The 17563-nt window shown below is 39.7% G+C and overlaps 1 protein-coding gene across 1 annotated transcript in view; it reads left to right on the top strand.

Annotated features, from left to right (window-relative positions):
- Window positions 1–17563, top strand: part of LOC129764995 (alsin homolog) — a 38464-nt gene that overhangs the window by 8095 nt on the left and 12806 nt on the right. Inside the window, exon 3 of the mRNA XM_055764723.1 lies at window positions 2156–3706. Within this exon, the coding sequence (XP_055620698.1) occupies window positions 2156–3706 (1551 nt within the window). The remainder of the gene's footprint in view (window positions 1–2155; window positions 3707–17563) is intronic.

Below are 17563 nucleotides of genomic sequence, written 5' to 3'. Positions count from 1 at the left end.
TTGCGACTAGAGCTGCTTCGGCCGTCACCGCCAACAAATAAATGACTTGATTAGAAAATGAATTGACTAGCGTTGACTAGCGAGGATGACTAGTGAACTAGTCCAGTCTGTGGTAATTTTAACTGACTCGACTAATGAATACAAATCTGCCTCTTCATTCAACTGACTTCAATCCACATTTCCATTTCCCCCTGACACTAATTTTGTATCCCCGTATGCAATCTTATTGTACGTCCATATAAAGAGGAACGAAAACTTGATCCCTGATGCAAGCAAGTAGTTACCCCATCAATGGACGGTTTATTTTCTACCCATCGTGAACTCAAACCAACGAACTTAGACATTTATCAAATATGCTATAAAGGTCCTCGCGTTAGTATTAGTTAGTATTAGGCGTGCAAAATAGTTCACACATAGCACACTATTTTATACGTGTGAGTAATTTTCGTGTACGATACAAAAAATCTAGCTCACCTGTAGCGTTTGTCAAACCACGGTGAACAACATCGATGCATGCATAAAAATACATGGGAAAGAGAGAGGAACGAATTCGTTGTGGAGAAAGTCACTTCAAAATGCAATGAGGACAATTTGACTGGGAAGAATGAAATGATATAGTCGAGTCGTAGAGAGAGATAGCGACTAAACGCCCGACTGACTGTTCAGTCGTTTTGGCGGAGAAACTGCGTGAAGAAGCCAAAAGCCATTACTAACTGACTAAGGATATAGTCGATATAGTCAGTCAGCCGACTATCCCCAGTTGACTATGACTATGCCGAGCCCTGAGTGAAGAAGAGAGCATGATTATTCCACAGAGGCGGGAGCTGAGGAATAACAATAACCGTGTATCTGTAAGTGAAAATTAGGGAGTTTATCTTATTCACGTTTTTGATCTTCTTCTTCAATGGCACTAACGTTCCTAGAGGAACTTCGCCGTCTCAACGTAGTATTACTTGCGTCATTTTTATTAGTACTTAGTTGAGATTTCTATGCCAAATAACACGCCTTGAATGCATTCTGAGTGGCAAGCTCTAGAATACGCGTAATCACAGTGCAAGTCGGAGGAAATTTCTTTGACGAAAAATTCCCCCGACCAGAACGGGAATCGAACCCGAACACCCGGCATGTTAGTTATGACGCTAACCACTCGGCCAAGGGAACACATGAACACGTTTTTGATATGAATGATAATAATTATTCTTTTGTTTCAAGGTTTCGGGAGTGTTTCAGGCTTAACCGAGAGGCATTTCAAAATATTTCTGATGCAAGCGTGTTCCAACCAACTTTCAGGAGCACTGTTATTCCTGCAACTTTAAAATTAACAACCGCTTTGAACCTTCTGCCCCGTGGCTCGTTCCAAATTAATGTAGGAGGAAAATTTTTACAGGGTATGGCTCAACCAGTGCTCAATGAAATGATGACAATGTTGAACAGAAGCTTATGCGAAAAATGGATCGAATTAGATACAACATTGTTTAATTAAAATTACAAAAATATACATCACTGAAGTTCTCTTAGTGCTAAAATAACATGAAATTAATTCTGCAACATACAGAAAGTATTGTATTTATACTTTATACAAAAGAAATGCAATCAAATTTTTGTTTGATGTAAGATATAGTAAAAAAAAAACTAGGTTTCATTAGCACATTCGCATACGACGATCTATTATTTCTTGTCGAGACATTTGTTCTCGTTTCGAGCTAAAAAACACCCGAACACAATGTTACGTAATGCCAAATTTAGCTCGAAACTCTACTACTGCCTTATCCGTTTCATTCGTTTCGAGCTCGCTTCGAGATCCTTAATGGCAAAAGTGATCGAAACGAACAAAAATCACTCGTTTCGGAATGCGGAATGCTACCCCTGATATAGATCTGATGATCTGATATGTGGAAATTCTTTTGGGTGTTGGTTTTGCCCATAATTCCTCTAAAAAAAATTTACAGCTTTGCTACAAATTAGACAAATTAAAGATTTAATAGCACTTCTATTAACACTTCTTCAATACCTTGGGAAGTTTTCTTTGATGTTAAAGTTATTTTATTGGGCTATATCTAAATTAAATTAATTAATCTTCTTGAAATATTGAGAAAAAAGTTAAATCAAAACTAAAGATATTCTCATATTAATTTGTTTAAATTTTTGTTTGCAGGCCAACTTGGTACGGGCGACCACATCCGGCGCGACAAAATCATCCACCTTGAGCTGTACAATGTTGACAAGATAGCCACATGTTGCGACTATTCGTCGGCCCTAACAATAGAAGGTAATCTTTTCCTGTGGGGTGACACCAACAAGAATCAAGCCTCTCTCGATACCAATCTCACACTCTGCAGTGCTAGTACTCCTACTTTGCTCAACCGTTTCAAACATATACTGGACGTGAGTAGCGGATATTTCCAGACGTATGTGCTCACCAGTGATCTGAGGATACACGATGTGAAGTCCGACGAGAGCAGCCTGAACTACGAATGTGGTGACAGGAAGCGACTGTGCCATCTGTTCGGCGAAGAAGGCGTGCACAATTTAGAGGACGTCCCGATGATTCTAGCCAGCGACAGTCTAATTCTGGTAAATCATCTGCCCATCAACAGAGAAGTGCTACGGATATACACCAACGAACAAACCACAGTTCAATCGCTGTTGAAACACTTCAAAGAACACAACCTTTCCAGCACACTGAAAAAAACCTCGAATACTCTTTCGCCACATTTTTTCTACCGATCCTGCACGAGACTCTTCTACATGTTGCTGCTTAATTTAAAATCTCTCCGCAAATATCTGCTCGAAAACGATCTGACCAAAGTTGTGTCCCTGCTGATGCACGAGGAGTTGCACTATCTGTACAGATTGATCGTAAAATGTTACTGCGACAGTGATTGCCTCGGGTTGATGCACGAACCGGAGCAAAAGTTGTTACAAGTTTACCTGGATAATGTGCAGAACAAAATCGATTTGATAGAGGTTCTAGTCAACACAAACAAATCGCTCAGTGAGGCGGTGGAAACCCGCTTGCTCAATATCAAAAGTGAATGGCTCAAGTTTATGAACGAAGAGGTTAGCGAAGAGATGGGTAAACTGACTAAAACAACGAAAGAATTTTGGCTCCGCGAGGAGAACATCCGGTGGTACCCTCTCAAGGAAGCCCATCGAAGGGTTATTTTGGACTCGTCGGATGTTCCCCTTAAACTGCTCGAGGTAAACATTTTCTCCACATCTCCCAGAATGGTTCTGTTCTCCGATATGTTGTGCTATCTGGTTGGATCGCAGATCGTTGCGTACCCACTGGAGTTGGTTTGGATATCAACGGAGGTAACGGATGCGTTGAAGAGTCGCCACAAGGAGAAGCTTCGCTTCATGATCAACATCATTACGCCGGAGGAGGTGTTGCGGTGCTACACGTTGAACTTCGCCGATAAGTTGCTTTGGCTGAACAGTTTGAAGTCGCATGTGATGCATAATCTCAAGATGGATCCGACGGCGAAACAACCGGTGTACCGATTTAGTCCGTACGAGTTCAGCGAAAAACATGCGAAGCACGGTCGGATGAAGTACGAGGGTATCTGGAAGGTTGGGCAGATCGATGGGATCGGGGAACTGACCGGGAACGAGCGGACGTACAAGGGAGAGCTGTATCATGGTGACATTACCGGATACGGATGCATGAGCAAGACGCAGTACGGGATCACAACGGTGTATGAGGGTGAGTACGGAGTCTTTTTCAGCAAATTAGATACCAATCTCATCAGTGATAGTAAGTACAACGCACATCGGTGCATCCTCCGTATGCTGTCAATTTTGTTCAACCAAAAGTTCACATAGTAATAGCGTAGCATCCATTCTTATTTTCCCTTATAGCTAAAGAACCTCGATTTGTAAAGACCAGAGTTGATAACTATAATTTTCAATAAATAACATATACAATAACAATAAAAATCAGGAAGAAATCAGGATAGCCCAATTTGGGTTGCCCGGAAAGTCCGTGGCGATTTTTATTAAAACACAAACATCATTTTTAAAAGCGGACTTACATATGGTCGGTGTAAAGTCAGAGGGAACCAAGTCGCAAAATTAAAATTTTCGAGTTATTGATTGTAATAGGTTAAGCATTTCGTAAGCTACATAAAACATTTATTAGATTTGGAAAATCACACATGCAGCATGAATAGCGTATCGAAATTGTTTTGAATTCTCAATAAAAAACCCCTTATAGCACCAAACTTCAAGCTAGTTTTCCTCGAAATTATAAAAATATCATTTTTATTATTTTGTTCTACAATCTTTCGTATTCTTCAATGCAGCTTAAAAATTGTATACTCCCAACCATTTTTTTTCGTATTTTTTGTGCTGGTCATAGAGTTGAGGTTTTTGCCATTGAGAGAATTTTGCAGGGTTCTTATGATCGTTTATATTTTTCCCAAAAACCTACAGCATCACTACAGGGAATTGCTGGGAAATCAATTTTCAGAATTTCCTTCAATACTTTGAAATGAGGAAAGTCTATCAGCGGTAGTTGAATTGTTAAGTGTTTTACAATGTTGATCTAATTTGATTCGATAATAGTTATATTTAGTACTAGCTGACCCGGCAAAGGTTGTTCTACCAAAACATAGCTAATGTATTTTAAGCGTGTTTGAAAGTTTTAAAGAACTACAATATGTCTGTGTTGTTGATGTTTGTGAATGACACGATTTGTGAATCAGTATTTATTCGATGATATATTATATATTCGCCTACGCTTACGATCGCGTCGTTGGTGAAATCTCTATGACAACGCTTTGTAGATATTCCATTTACCATGCAAGGCAATTAAGGTTTCTAATCACCATTATTGCGGTAACAGTATTGAACAGTTATTCATATTCCGGAATCCGATTGATTTGAAACTCGATCGAATTTCATGATCAGTCGATATCGTTTAAACACATACAAGACATAGTCCTTACCCTAACTTAACTTTTTGTCTATAATTTTCCTTGCATTACCACCAAAACTACATAACATAAAATCATCTTCAGACAAAATTTTCGTTCATGATTTATCCCCCATTTACAGGGAATGAGTCGCTTTTTCACATCGAACACATTTTTGATATATAGAAATAGCTTTCATTAAAAAAATGGTTTATAAGCGTGTTTATTCCTCCCGAACATCCATTCTGCATTTTTGCTTCACGGAAATGGAACACGGAGCTCAATGTTGTCTATGTCGAATTGCGTCGGAAGGTTGACATATTTGCACAACTCGATTGGACTTGAGTCGAACGTATTTCAGAAAGCAAAATTGCAATCCATTCGGATAATTTTGACTCTGACGGCGTTGCTCATGATAGCGTTTCCCAAGTGAATGTATTCTTCCTCAAGCCACTTATGTTGATTAGGTCGTAGGAATCACAGTCCTTCGCTCTCTACCGTCGCGTACATGTCGACCATAAATTGTTGGTACAGCTCACGACATCATATAATGACATCATACGATACAAATAAAATCCATCGAACGCACTCCTTTATTTTATTCGTCTGATATAGCTATTCATAAATATTATTTCAAAATGAGTAATGATGTTCATAATGAATGGGGTACCTGTGACAGAATCACGTTGTCTAATGTTTGTGCAATATTTATCTTGTTCTTTCGGAACGGTCGGGCATTTTTCCTATAAGATATTTCTTCTGACTTGCATTGTGGCACACACATTCTAGAGCTTGCTACTCAGAATACATTCAAGGCGTGTGGTTTAGTATGAAAATCTCAACTAAGTAATACTAAAAATGACGCAAGTAATACTACGATGAGAAGGCGAACGTTGGGAACGTTAGTGCTATTGAAGAAGAACATTGAGAGAGTCGTATGAACGATGTGCGTTAACACTAGAACTACCGACAGTTGTTATATACCTATTTCTACCAAACCGGTCATTTTGACCGGTGTAATGTTTACTTATCAAAATATTAAAATTCGAAAAATTTTTACAGAGGAGAAAATATATTTAATTCTGATATTGCAAGTACATAATAAATACATCTATTTGCATAAAATATAGTATTTTAATTTGTATTTTTATTTAGACATACACTCGACAAAAAAGTTTGAGAAACAGAGTGATTTTTGAAATGCTGTAACTTCTTGAGAAATCAACTTATGATGATGGGATGCATATTATTTTTAAGCTCAAACCCCTCTTGTTTTAGAATATGTTATGGACATATTTTTATTTGGGTGTATGTAAATGTTGTGGACAAAACTATCCAGAAGTAATAAAAAATTGATTTCTTCCTGTTTTATCGAACTTTTTGTAGACTAACACAATATTTTGCTAACCAACTCAATAACAATACCAATCAACCTTATTAAACAGCTTTCATTTGATTCTTATAACATTCATATTGGACTTTTACATGCAAAAATATTTTTGTTTGAATGAAAAGGTACCCTTAATAACATCGCAAACGGAGAGGTGGTTTTGAAAACTCCAATAAATTCTTTATAAAGTTAATTAAAAGTTAATTAAAGTAATTTGTTGCTTTGACAAAAAAATATTTGAACTTTTTACATCAATTTTAAAAAAGTGTCAAAATTACGTTTTTTTATACTATTTTAGAAAATCTTCTATAATTTTTTCAAATAGTGTAGTAAATTCGAATGTTAGCAGGTAAATATTTAGCATAGTGTATCCCCTAAACTTCTGTGAACATTTCATATTGAGACGTTCAGCCGTTTTTTCTAGCCGATCGATCAAAGTTTGGAGTAAATTAGAGCAACACTTCATCGTACACTGTATCAAAAGTACAAAATGCTATGCGTTCCCTCCAAATGAACGATTCGTGACTTCCTTTTTCCACGTTTGTGGATATGACGATTGTTAGGAGTGATAATATTCACACATATACTTAGGTATTTTTACATATACACAAACTCCACCCCTCCAATTATGGCTTTGAAAATGCTGTTTATTTATATCCTTCCTGGAGTGCACTCAGCTTTTTGTACAGATAGTTCCATCAGCAGAAATTATAGCTATGTTGACGGTAATTCTCATCCGAAGATGACGACAATATCAACATTCTTCTTGGTCTACGTAAATTGATTCTCTTTACTGTTGCTCTCTGAAGAAACAAACATTTTTTCTTATGATCTATATTTCAGATACTGGTCAAATTTCAGAATTTAATTTCATAAACATCTTGATCGATATCAAAAAAGTTTTCTTTGGAATCTGTTACGTCCTCTAAAACTCTAGATATGTTCGGGAGTCTCGGTAATCTTGGGTTAAGTTTTATAACTAGATAAAAATATATTTTTAGAAAATTGTTATTTTTCCCTCAATATAATACAAATATTCACAACTTACTTACACTGTAAACTACTATAACTGTATTTTTTTTTAATCATGCGCCCACAATATTGTGAGTATTTCAACTGCGCTAATTTCAACATTACCTATTTCTACCGTATGCAACAACTGTCAATAAGAAAATAAAATTGCATCACAATATATTAAAAAAATCTACAAAACTCCCAAATTCTGTGGTTTAGAAGCAGTAATTGTTCCGGAAATTTGGATTGGCTGGCATCGTAGTGGTAGATCGACGTTGTTTATAAGCAATTTTGGAATTAGAAACATTAAAAATCACGACCGGTCATTTTGACCGATCGATATAAATAGGTATACAACATATGTATATCAGAAAAATTGAAAGTGAGAGACCAAAACAATTCATAATATTGATCAATACATAGAAAATAGAATAGAAAAAGTCATAACATCATTGAAAAATATAAAAATAAATTTCAATACAAAATCTTGCGAACAAATTTTATAACCGGTCATTTTGACCGATTGGTAGTTCTAGTGTTAACGATGAGTTCCAGATTATTGTTTTTTCTTCGAATCACAATTTCTCGCGTCATTGTGCAAACACCTTCTAACGCCCTTCGTAACGCTTGCGCACTGAATCTAGAATCTAGACTGCTCTCCAGCAGATGTTATCAGAATTGATGACAATAACGTGATTGTCATTTTGTAAACCAAGCAAGTGTGATTTTAAGTATTTCAATAATTGATTGTGCTCATTCGAAAATACTTCCAGCTCGCCGGCGATACGCCTGACTCCAGACGAAGTGAGGTTACTTGCGAATGTCTGGATGAAAGTTCGATCTGGCACTATCTGTCATTTAACAACACAGATAAATTTGTTCTGTTTGAGAAACGATCGACGGTTAAATTATTTGAATATTGTCTTAACAAAACTACTAAGATCGCGATGGAAAATAGGGTATGTGGGCTCAAATTTGTGGTGATATGTATTGTTTGAAGCAAAATTTGAGAAAAAAAAACTGGAGTATTAAATATTTAGTAATCGGTATCCTAGCGGTATCGCATATAGTTTACAGCCTATTCTCATGCTTACCAAGTTTTTTCTGCATAATTTCATCAAAATCGGTCGAGCTGTTCCGAAGGAGTTCGTCAACAAACACCGTGACACCGTGCTTTTAATTTATATAGATAGTTTCACCAATAAAGTTTATTCTACTTTGAATCTGCCGAGCAAATGTTAAATAAACTATCAATTACTTTGAATTCGAAAAAGTTTCTCTTGGGTAATATTACACTCTGAAACGTATTCCGTCATCAATAACATTGCGGCTGCTTGTTCATACACATCATACAAGGTCATGTTGTTCCTTTAACTTTATTCCGTTATTATTCCATGAAACCTTGAGATATTCCGGATTCATGAAATTATCTAGCACTGTTTTGAAAAGCCTTTAGACTTTTGTGCGTAATGAAAATAATTCGGAATTTTCACAAATTCACTTATTTGGGAAAAGCTTATTCAGTCGATTTTTAATGACCATTAGCCACAATGATGCTCGGTACAGCTTTGTATTTCAATTCAATATAAATAATATACATGGGTCGGCCGGAGAGCTATCATGACAGCCCGGATCATTTTCAACCAAGAAAATTTTGACAGTATTCCAGTATTTATTTACGAATAACTTTCGTTCTGATAAACTAAAAAGTACAAAAATAAGGAAGAATCAGGATCATTTCAGAAAAATCAGGCAAAATTGAGTGTTTGTCAGAATGTCAGGGAACGTATCAAAACGTCTGGGAAACCCTAAAAAAATCAGGAAGGTTGGCATCTCTGGTGAAGACTGTTAATCGTTGAATAAATTACTTTTTGTTACACTCCTGAAAGTCGTGTTTACTTTTTTAAGGTTTAACAGGTTATGGGCCCAGCCCGTTTTGCTGTTGCCCTTGTAAAAAAATGGATGGGTTATATCTATGATACAACCGCAAGATTGATGTAGGACTACCGTTGGCTTAGCAATCTTTTGTTTGTATTCATTGAATGAAACAATTTTCGAATTGAATTGAACATTTTTGCTGTGTAAGTGAATAATTTGAACAAACGCCATGTAAGGCACTTTGGTTTTGATGGCTGTGTTAGGGAACACATTTCGATGGAAACAAATATCTTGGCGACGCCGGGTACTAGTGTATCAATAACGCTTGCCGACGGTAGCAAAGTGTATTCGAATGGTCCGGTAATCGACAGCTGGCAGCGGTTTATGGTGATGGAAAACCGCAGAAGATCCAAGTGAAGAATGTTTTGTTTGTTCCGACATTGAAAGGAAATTTGCTAACAAACAGTAGAATTACTGATGAGGGGTACACTGTTACTTTTGATAAGGCTGGTTGTAGAATTGCGAAAAATGGATCTGTTGTTGCTGTTGTAATTGCTAGCATACATGGCATCGAGAGCTTAGACATCCGAATCCTGGTGCAATAGTCTGTTTGCGAGGTATGTTCTGAGGTGAAATGATCCGAACTCCATTTCCTGCGTCTGAAGCGAAGACAGAAGTCAGATCATTTGCACAGTGACGTGGGAATCGCTATATCATAACGATGATTGATTTTTCGAGTTTTACCATTGTTTACCTCCTAAAGAAAAAAAGCGAAGCAGAAGACAGAAGACAGAAAAATTCGGACGGATGCCGAAAATAATTCGTGCGGATGAAGGAGGAGAATATGCAGGAAATTCTCTACAGCGGTTCTTTTCGAGCCACAGGAATTGTTCTGTAGCAAACTGTACCGTATAGTCCGTAGAACCGTAGCCTAACGGAAATGATGCGATGTTTATTAGCGGAATCCGGGTTGAAGAAAAGGTTCTGGTACCTAATTACAAAAATATGCATGCTTTTTTGGAAGAGAGGCATTGGTATACGTTCCCAAGGTGAGACGTCAGAAATGCGATATGAAAGCTGTGAAATTGGTATTTTTCCTGAACACACATAATGACACAATCCGTGATGCTTAATAAAAAAAAACCTGTCCAGGATATAAATTCCCATGCTCCGGAAATGAGGTAAGCGATGGGAACAGGCAGTCGGAACCGAAGCCTGATGCAGAAGAGATACCGTTCGAGGATGCTTCCAGTGACGAGTTGCCGGTAGCGGAAGTGGAATCGACTTCGTATAATGGGACATCTGATGAAAATTAGCTTTCTTGTGGTTTCGTGATTCCATCAGAACTAACAAAGGAATTCTGGCGAAGCGTTACAGTGAAGGAGTAAACCTGTTGACGTGTGAAAGGTTCGAATCGCCAAGTTTTCAAGATTCGCAGAAGCGTGCCGATGAAGTGTTTTGAATGGCAGTCATGAATGATGAAATGGAATCTCATGGTATGGATCGAACGTGGGAGTTGGTTCAGGCATCTTCGAACAAGCGTATCATCGGTTGTAGATGGGTTTACAGAAAAAGATGTCTGCTCGCATACATACAAACCATTTTTAAGCTTCAAAATAGCTCATTATTTGCGCATTTGACTCCCATGACCAGGAAATGGCATCTTTTCTGCCAAAGATGACATGTTTTCTGGCAACGCTAGTTTGGGTGTATATGCGTCAACCACCTGGATTCGTAACTACAGGGGAAGAAGGTTCAGCGTGTCGTTTACTAAAAAGCGTTTATAGGCTAAAGCAATCTGCAAGGTGTTGAAACAAACGCTTACACCAGGTACTTATCAAAGCGGGGTTCCGGTAAGTAAAATCTAATCTGTGTTTATACATAAAAAATCATGGAGAGAACAATGTCTAAATCCTATTTACATAGACGATCTTTTGGTTGCTGGTGACAATATGGCGTTTATTTACACTTCGAGATAACAGATTTTGGCGATCTTCGAAAATTTAGCTGAAAAATACGATCTACAGAACGCAAAGCCAACAAGTGGACCATTAGATCCTTGATACGTGAAGGATGCTGGACAGAGTAAGCCACTTGAGGGGGAGAGCAAGTACAGAAGTCTGATCGGGGTATTGTTGTGGCGCCATTGAATGCGTTAGCGAAGAATACGAAATATATCATATGAATAGAGAATAGAGAATTTCACCATATCAAGCAGTTATAGAATCAAACGTACCCGAATGGAGGGTTTAGTTCGCGCTGACGATTTATGAGGAGGAATAGATTCCTATTTTTTTTTTTTTATTTAAATCGTTTATTTTTACAGGCTCAGTTACATAGGTTTAAAGGAGCCGAACTCTTTACTGTATTGTTACTAGTATATATACATTTTTCCTTAATTCTAATGTTAATAATATAGGAAACCGATTACTCGCGGTCAACTCGAGTTTAGAAAAGTGACATATTTTCTTCAGGAAAAGGAGGGGATATGAGGATATGTTGACATTGATCACACTCACACTCTCAATCACACTCTCAATCACACTCATCACACTCAATTCTTAAACCTATCTTATATTTAATATGTATTTACATTTCATCTTATTCTTAAGAAGGGATCCGATCTCTCACAAAGGAAAAGGAAAAGGAAAAACTAAGGGTATAAGGACAATCACACACGAAGATCGATAGCTTTAAGGAATACATATATTTGGGACATGTAATCAAGGTCTAACCGAGCCAACACGTCTCTCACCGGCACATTGGGCTGCCTTCCTCGGGCCCGAAGGGTGACTACTAAATTCGATCTGGCGACAAGATACAGCTCGCACGACCAAACAACGTGCTCGATGTCGTGGTAACCTTGGCCACAAACACAAAGATTGTTGTCGGCAAGATTAATACGAAAGAGTAGCGCATCTAACGAACAGTGATTGGACATGAGTCGGGAGAAGGTGCGAATAAAGTCCCGGCTCAAGTCCAGACTTTTGAACCATGGTTTGAGGCTAACCTTAGGGATAATCGAGTGGAGCCACCGGCCCAATTCATCTTCGTTCCATTTGCGTTGCCAGTTAACTATGGTATTTTTGCGGACTAAAGAATAAAATTCATTGAAGGCGATTTGACGCTGATAAATATCGCCTTCAATTGCACCTACCTTTGCTAATGAGTCAGCCCTCTCATTACCCAGAATTGAGCAATGTGAAGGGACCCAGACAAAGGTAATGACATAACAGCGTCTGGATAAAGCACTCAAAATTTCTCGTATTCTCTCAAGGAAGTACGGCGAGTGCTTTTCCGGCCTCACTGAACGGATAGCTTCGACAGAGCTAAGACTATCCGTTACAATGTAATAGTGTTCAACAGGTCGTGAGGCGACGCTGTCCAGCGCCCAGTGTATCGCTGCCAATTCAGCAATATACACTGAGCAAGGATTCTGAAGACTGTGTGAGGTGCTAAAAAATTCGTTGAACACTCCAAATCCTGTGGACTCATTCATAGAGGACCCATCAGTAAAGTACATATTATCACAATTGATATCCCCATACTTTGCATCGAAGATCGTTTGAACGATCCTCGATCGAAGATAATCTGATGTTCCATGGATATCCTGCTTCATGGACAGATCAAAATGCACAGAGGAATTGATGTAGTCAGGAAAACAAACACGGTTGGGAATATACGAAGAAGGATCAACCTGCATGGAGACGAATTCATGATATGAGCTCATGAATCCAGAATGAAAATTTAGCTCGATCAGCTGCTCAAAATTTCCGATCACCAATGGGTTCATAACCTTACACCGGATGAGGAACCGAAGAGATAATAAATTGAAGCGATCTTTTAGTGGGAGTAGGCCTGCCAAAACCTCGAGACTCATGGTATGCGTTGAGGGCATACATCCCAACGCGATACGGAGACAAAGATACTGAATTCGCTCGAGTTTAATGAGGTGTGTTTTGGCAGCTGATTGAAAATAGAAACTGCCATACTCCATCACTGAGAGAATAGTTGTTCGATACAACATTATAAGATCTTCGGGATGGGCTCCCCACCAGGTGCCGGTAATTGTACGGAGAAAGTTTATTCTTTGTTGACATTTTTTACTCAGATACCTAATATGGGCCCCCCAAGTACATTTAGAGTCGAACCAGACCCCAAGATACTTGAATGACATAGCATGAGTGATCGGTTTACCCAAAAGTTGAAGCTTTGGTTTTGCTGGTCTATGCTTCCTAGAAAAAACCACCATCTCTGTTTTCTCCGTGGAGAATTCGATCCCTAGCCCAATGGCCCAGGTTGAAAAATTGTTCAAAGTATCTTGTAAGGATTCTTGCAGGTCGGATTCGTTTGATCCTACGACAGACACCACTCCATCATCTGCAAGTTGTCTTAGGCTGCAATTTTGTGTAAGGCAATTGTCAATGTCGCTTACGTAGAAGTTGTACAAAAGGGGGCTTAAACATGAGCCCTGGGGGAGTCCCATGTAAGAGACCCGACTTACTGCCGAATCTCCGTGAGAAAAGTTCAAATGTTTCTCACAAAGCAAGTTATATAACATATTATTCAATAGAGGCGGCAGACCCCGAGATTGTAATTTGTCTGACAAAACCTCTATTGAAACAGAATCAAAGGCCCCCTTTATGTCCAAGAATACTGAAGCCATTTGTTTTTTTTCGGCGTAAGCCAGTTGAATTTCTGAAGAAAGCAACGCAAGACAATCATTCGTCCCCTTGCCCCTGCGGAACCCATATTGTGTATCTGAGAGTAGGCCATTCGTTTCAACCCATCGATCAAGGCGAAACAAGATAATTTTCTCCAACAATTTCCGTATACAAGACAGCATTGCTATTGGGCGGTACGAATTGAAGTCGGACGCGGGTTTTCCGGGTTTTTGAATAGCTATAACTCGTACTTGTCTCCAATCATCTGGAACAATATTATGCTCCAGAAACCGATTGAATAAGTTCAACAAGCGATGTTTCGCCACATCAGGGAGGTTTTTCAGCAAGTTGAACTTAATTCTATCCGATCCCGGAGCAGAATTGTTACATGAAATGAGAGCAAGAGAGAATTCTACCATCGAAAACTCGGAATCAAGATCGCACCTATCTTGTGGTATATCTCGAATAATTCTTTGCACTGGAGCGGAATCGGGACAAACCTTTCGTGCAAAATTAAAAATCCATCGATGTGAATATTCCTCGCTTTCATTGGATGAAGAGCGATTTCTCATGTTTCGAGCCACTTTCCATAATTTTTTCATTGACGTTTCTCGTGACAAACCTCCCACGAAATTTCGCCAATAAGCACGTTTTTTCCCTTTGATCAAGTTTTTAAATTGATTTTCAAGGTCCAAATACTTCTGAAAATTTTCAGGGGTTCCACGTTTCCGAAAAGCTTTAAATGCATTCGATTTATCTCCATAAAGCTTGGAACACTGGCCATCCCACCATGGATTGGGAGGCCTTCGACGAATAGTGGAACCTGGGATGGGTTTCGTTTGAGCGCGAACCGCGCTGTTATATATCAAACGAGAAATGAAGTTGTACTCCTCCAATGGAGGCAAACCATCTCTGGAATTGATGGCTAGAGCAATCGCGTCCGCATATTTTTTCCAGTCAATGTGTCTTGTGAGGTCGTATGCCATGTTTATTGATTCAGAAGAATTCAACCCATTGGTGATAGAAATTTTGATTGGCAAGTGGTCACTACCGTTGGGATCCTGGATTACATTCCACTTGCAATCTAACGATAGTGAATTCGAGCAAAGCGAGAGGTCAAGAGCACTTGGTTTAGCAGGAGGTTTAGGTACACGTGTTGTTTCCCCAGTGTTCAAAACGGTCATATTGAAGCTGTTACAAAGGTCATATATCAACGATGAACGATTGTCGTCGTACTGTTCCCCCCAGGCAGTTCCGTGAGAGTTGAAGTCTCCCAAGATTAATCGTGGCTCAGGAAGGAGTGAGCACATGTCAACAAGTTGCTTGCGGCTAACCGCAGCTCTCGGAGGCCAATACAAGCTGACAATACAGAGGTCTTTGCCTCTGATGTTTGCATGACAAGCAACAGCTTCGATCCCTCCAATAGATGGAAGGTCAATTCGAAAAAATGAGTGGCACTTATTGATCCCCAATAGTACCCCTCCGTATCTGTCATCGCGGTCCAAGCGTATTATATTAAAATCGTGGAAAGAGAGATCATTTTGAGAAGAGAGCCAGGTTTCGGATAGAGCAAAAACATCACAATTGAGTTTATGAATTAGAAATTTGAATGTATCCAATTTAGGGATAAGACTACGACAATTCCACTGTAAAACAGTGATATCTCCGACCTCTCTATTTAAATTAGACATCAAGAGAGATAATCATTGCAAGGAGGGGCCATGTTTGCATCAATTGCTGCAAAATTGTCTTTAGTACTGGAAGCATTGCGGTGACAATGGTTCTGATGGAGTCGGAAACATTAAAACACGTGAAGATTTGATCCACAAGGTCAGACAACTTTATAAATCCCGATTGGGAAGTTGAACTTGACGGAAAAACAGGGACAGTTGGGGTTTTTGATGTCCCCTCGAGTGCTGGGTCGTTCGAAGGTGAACTATTACCACGGAGGCCAGGAGGGACCTGATTTTGCTTATCCGCTGCACTCGATTTTTTGGGCAAGCTAACAGGGGGTATCACCGGAGGGACTTGTCCTTGAACTTTGGGAGTGGTCACATTTTTGCGCCGGGGATTCCCTTGAGAAATAAACGGCGTGCCCCCGTTAGCTGTATCCGCTTCCATTTCGTCAACTGGCAACGTAGCGAAGACATTGTGTGTATTGATTGGTTGTTGTTCTTGAGCCAGTGGAGAAGCGCCCTTCAAAATTTCTGCGAAAGTGCGTTTAGAGCGTTCCCTCAAAGAGCGCTTCTGTTTCTCCCAGCGAGCCTTGTATGTTTCACAAGCTGAGAGCACGTGTGGGGATCCCCCGCAATATGGACACTTATGCTCAGTCGCACTGCAGGATTTCCCCTCATGTTGTTCTCCGCAAGTGGCACATCGTTCTTTATTGGCACAATAAGCAGCCGTGTGACCAACTGACTTGCACTTTAGACAAGTCATTGGCTTTGGAATAAAAAGTCGCACGGCTAACCTCAATTTATCTACCATCACGTAGTCAGGGAGAGCTGAACCAGCGAAGGTGACTCGAAACGAGTTGGACGGCGTAAATTTCTTTTCTTCTCCTTCATGGGAGACTGTTCCGAGCTGGCGGCAACCCAAGATCTTAACAGTCGTCGAGGGCAGTTTTTTAAAACGGCCGGTACCTTCACTCGTAATGTATTCGCACGTCAAGCCCGTTTCGGTTATCACACCCTCAATTTCGACTATGTGAGAGGGTATGTAGACCCGATACTCAATTGTAAAATGCTGATCGACAACAATCTTGTTTGCGTCTTTTCGATCATTCACGACAACTCGCAATTTGTTTGGTCTAACCTTCGAAATTTCCGAAACGGAGGTATACCTTGCCAGATCTTTCGCGATCTGCATGACTCTCAACGCCTTTCCATTTGGCTTAGGCCTGAAGAAAACAACCCAGGGACCAGTTCCGGGCGCATCTTCTGGATAGACCTTTACACGGGGAGTGGGAATAACAGGGGGGGAAGGCGAGGACGGGGATTGAGAGTGGGAAGGCGAAGGTTGAGAAGGAGCGGGAAGAACAGAGGGAGAAGACGAGGTTGAAGGTAGAGTGGGATCGTTAAGGGCAGATGGGAGATTTGCTAGTTTTTTGGAGGGAGGCTTGGTAGGGTTAGCTGACTCGTCCCCAGAAGAAGTATCTTCCGTATTTGGAACACGTTTGAGTGACTTTTTTTTATCCGTTAGGAGGGAACTAGAGTCAGAGACCTCCATATCCGAAGGTCCCCCACTCTCTGCCATTTTAAATTTTCACTTATATTCTAAGTATTTTTTTAAACAATATTTCACAATAAAATAATTCACAAAAACAAAAAAAAAAAAACTTATAATTATTAAATATTTTCTCTCAGTATATTCAATCTTATTCACCTATGAACGCACTCCAGTGCAGATGAACGGGAGCGTGCTGAAAGCTCGTTGGTGGTGGGAATGTGCCTACGACACCACTACACACAGTCGTCGGTGAAAGCTTACCCGCACTGTCACTGTTGGCACGATGACTCGGCGAAATCTCCAATGTCGGCGAAGCAGCGACAAAACAAAAACCAATGCTTGGCTTTCCGAGGATGAAAGCCTTTATCCACTTGCAGGCAGGGCACTTCACTCCCTATCCAGATAGTGAAATGAACTCTTCAGCGGCAAAAAACAACAATCACGCGGTAACCGATAACGGAACTTGGACGCGA

Source organism: Toxorhynchites rutilus, chromosome 2 (genome assembly GCF_029784135.1).
Source record: "Toxorhynchites rutilus septentrionalis strain SRP chromosome 2, ASM2978413v1, whole genome shotgun sequence".
NCBI lineage: Eukaryota > Metazoa > Arthropoda > Insecta > Diptera > Culicidae > Toxorhynchites > Toxorhynchites rutilus.
Note: the sequence above shows the minus strand (reverse complement) of the source record. Positions and strands in the feature narration are given on the sequence as shown.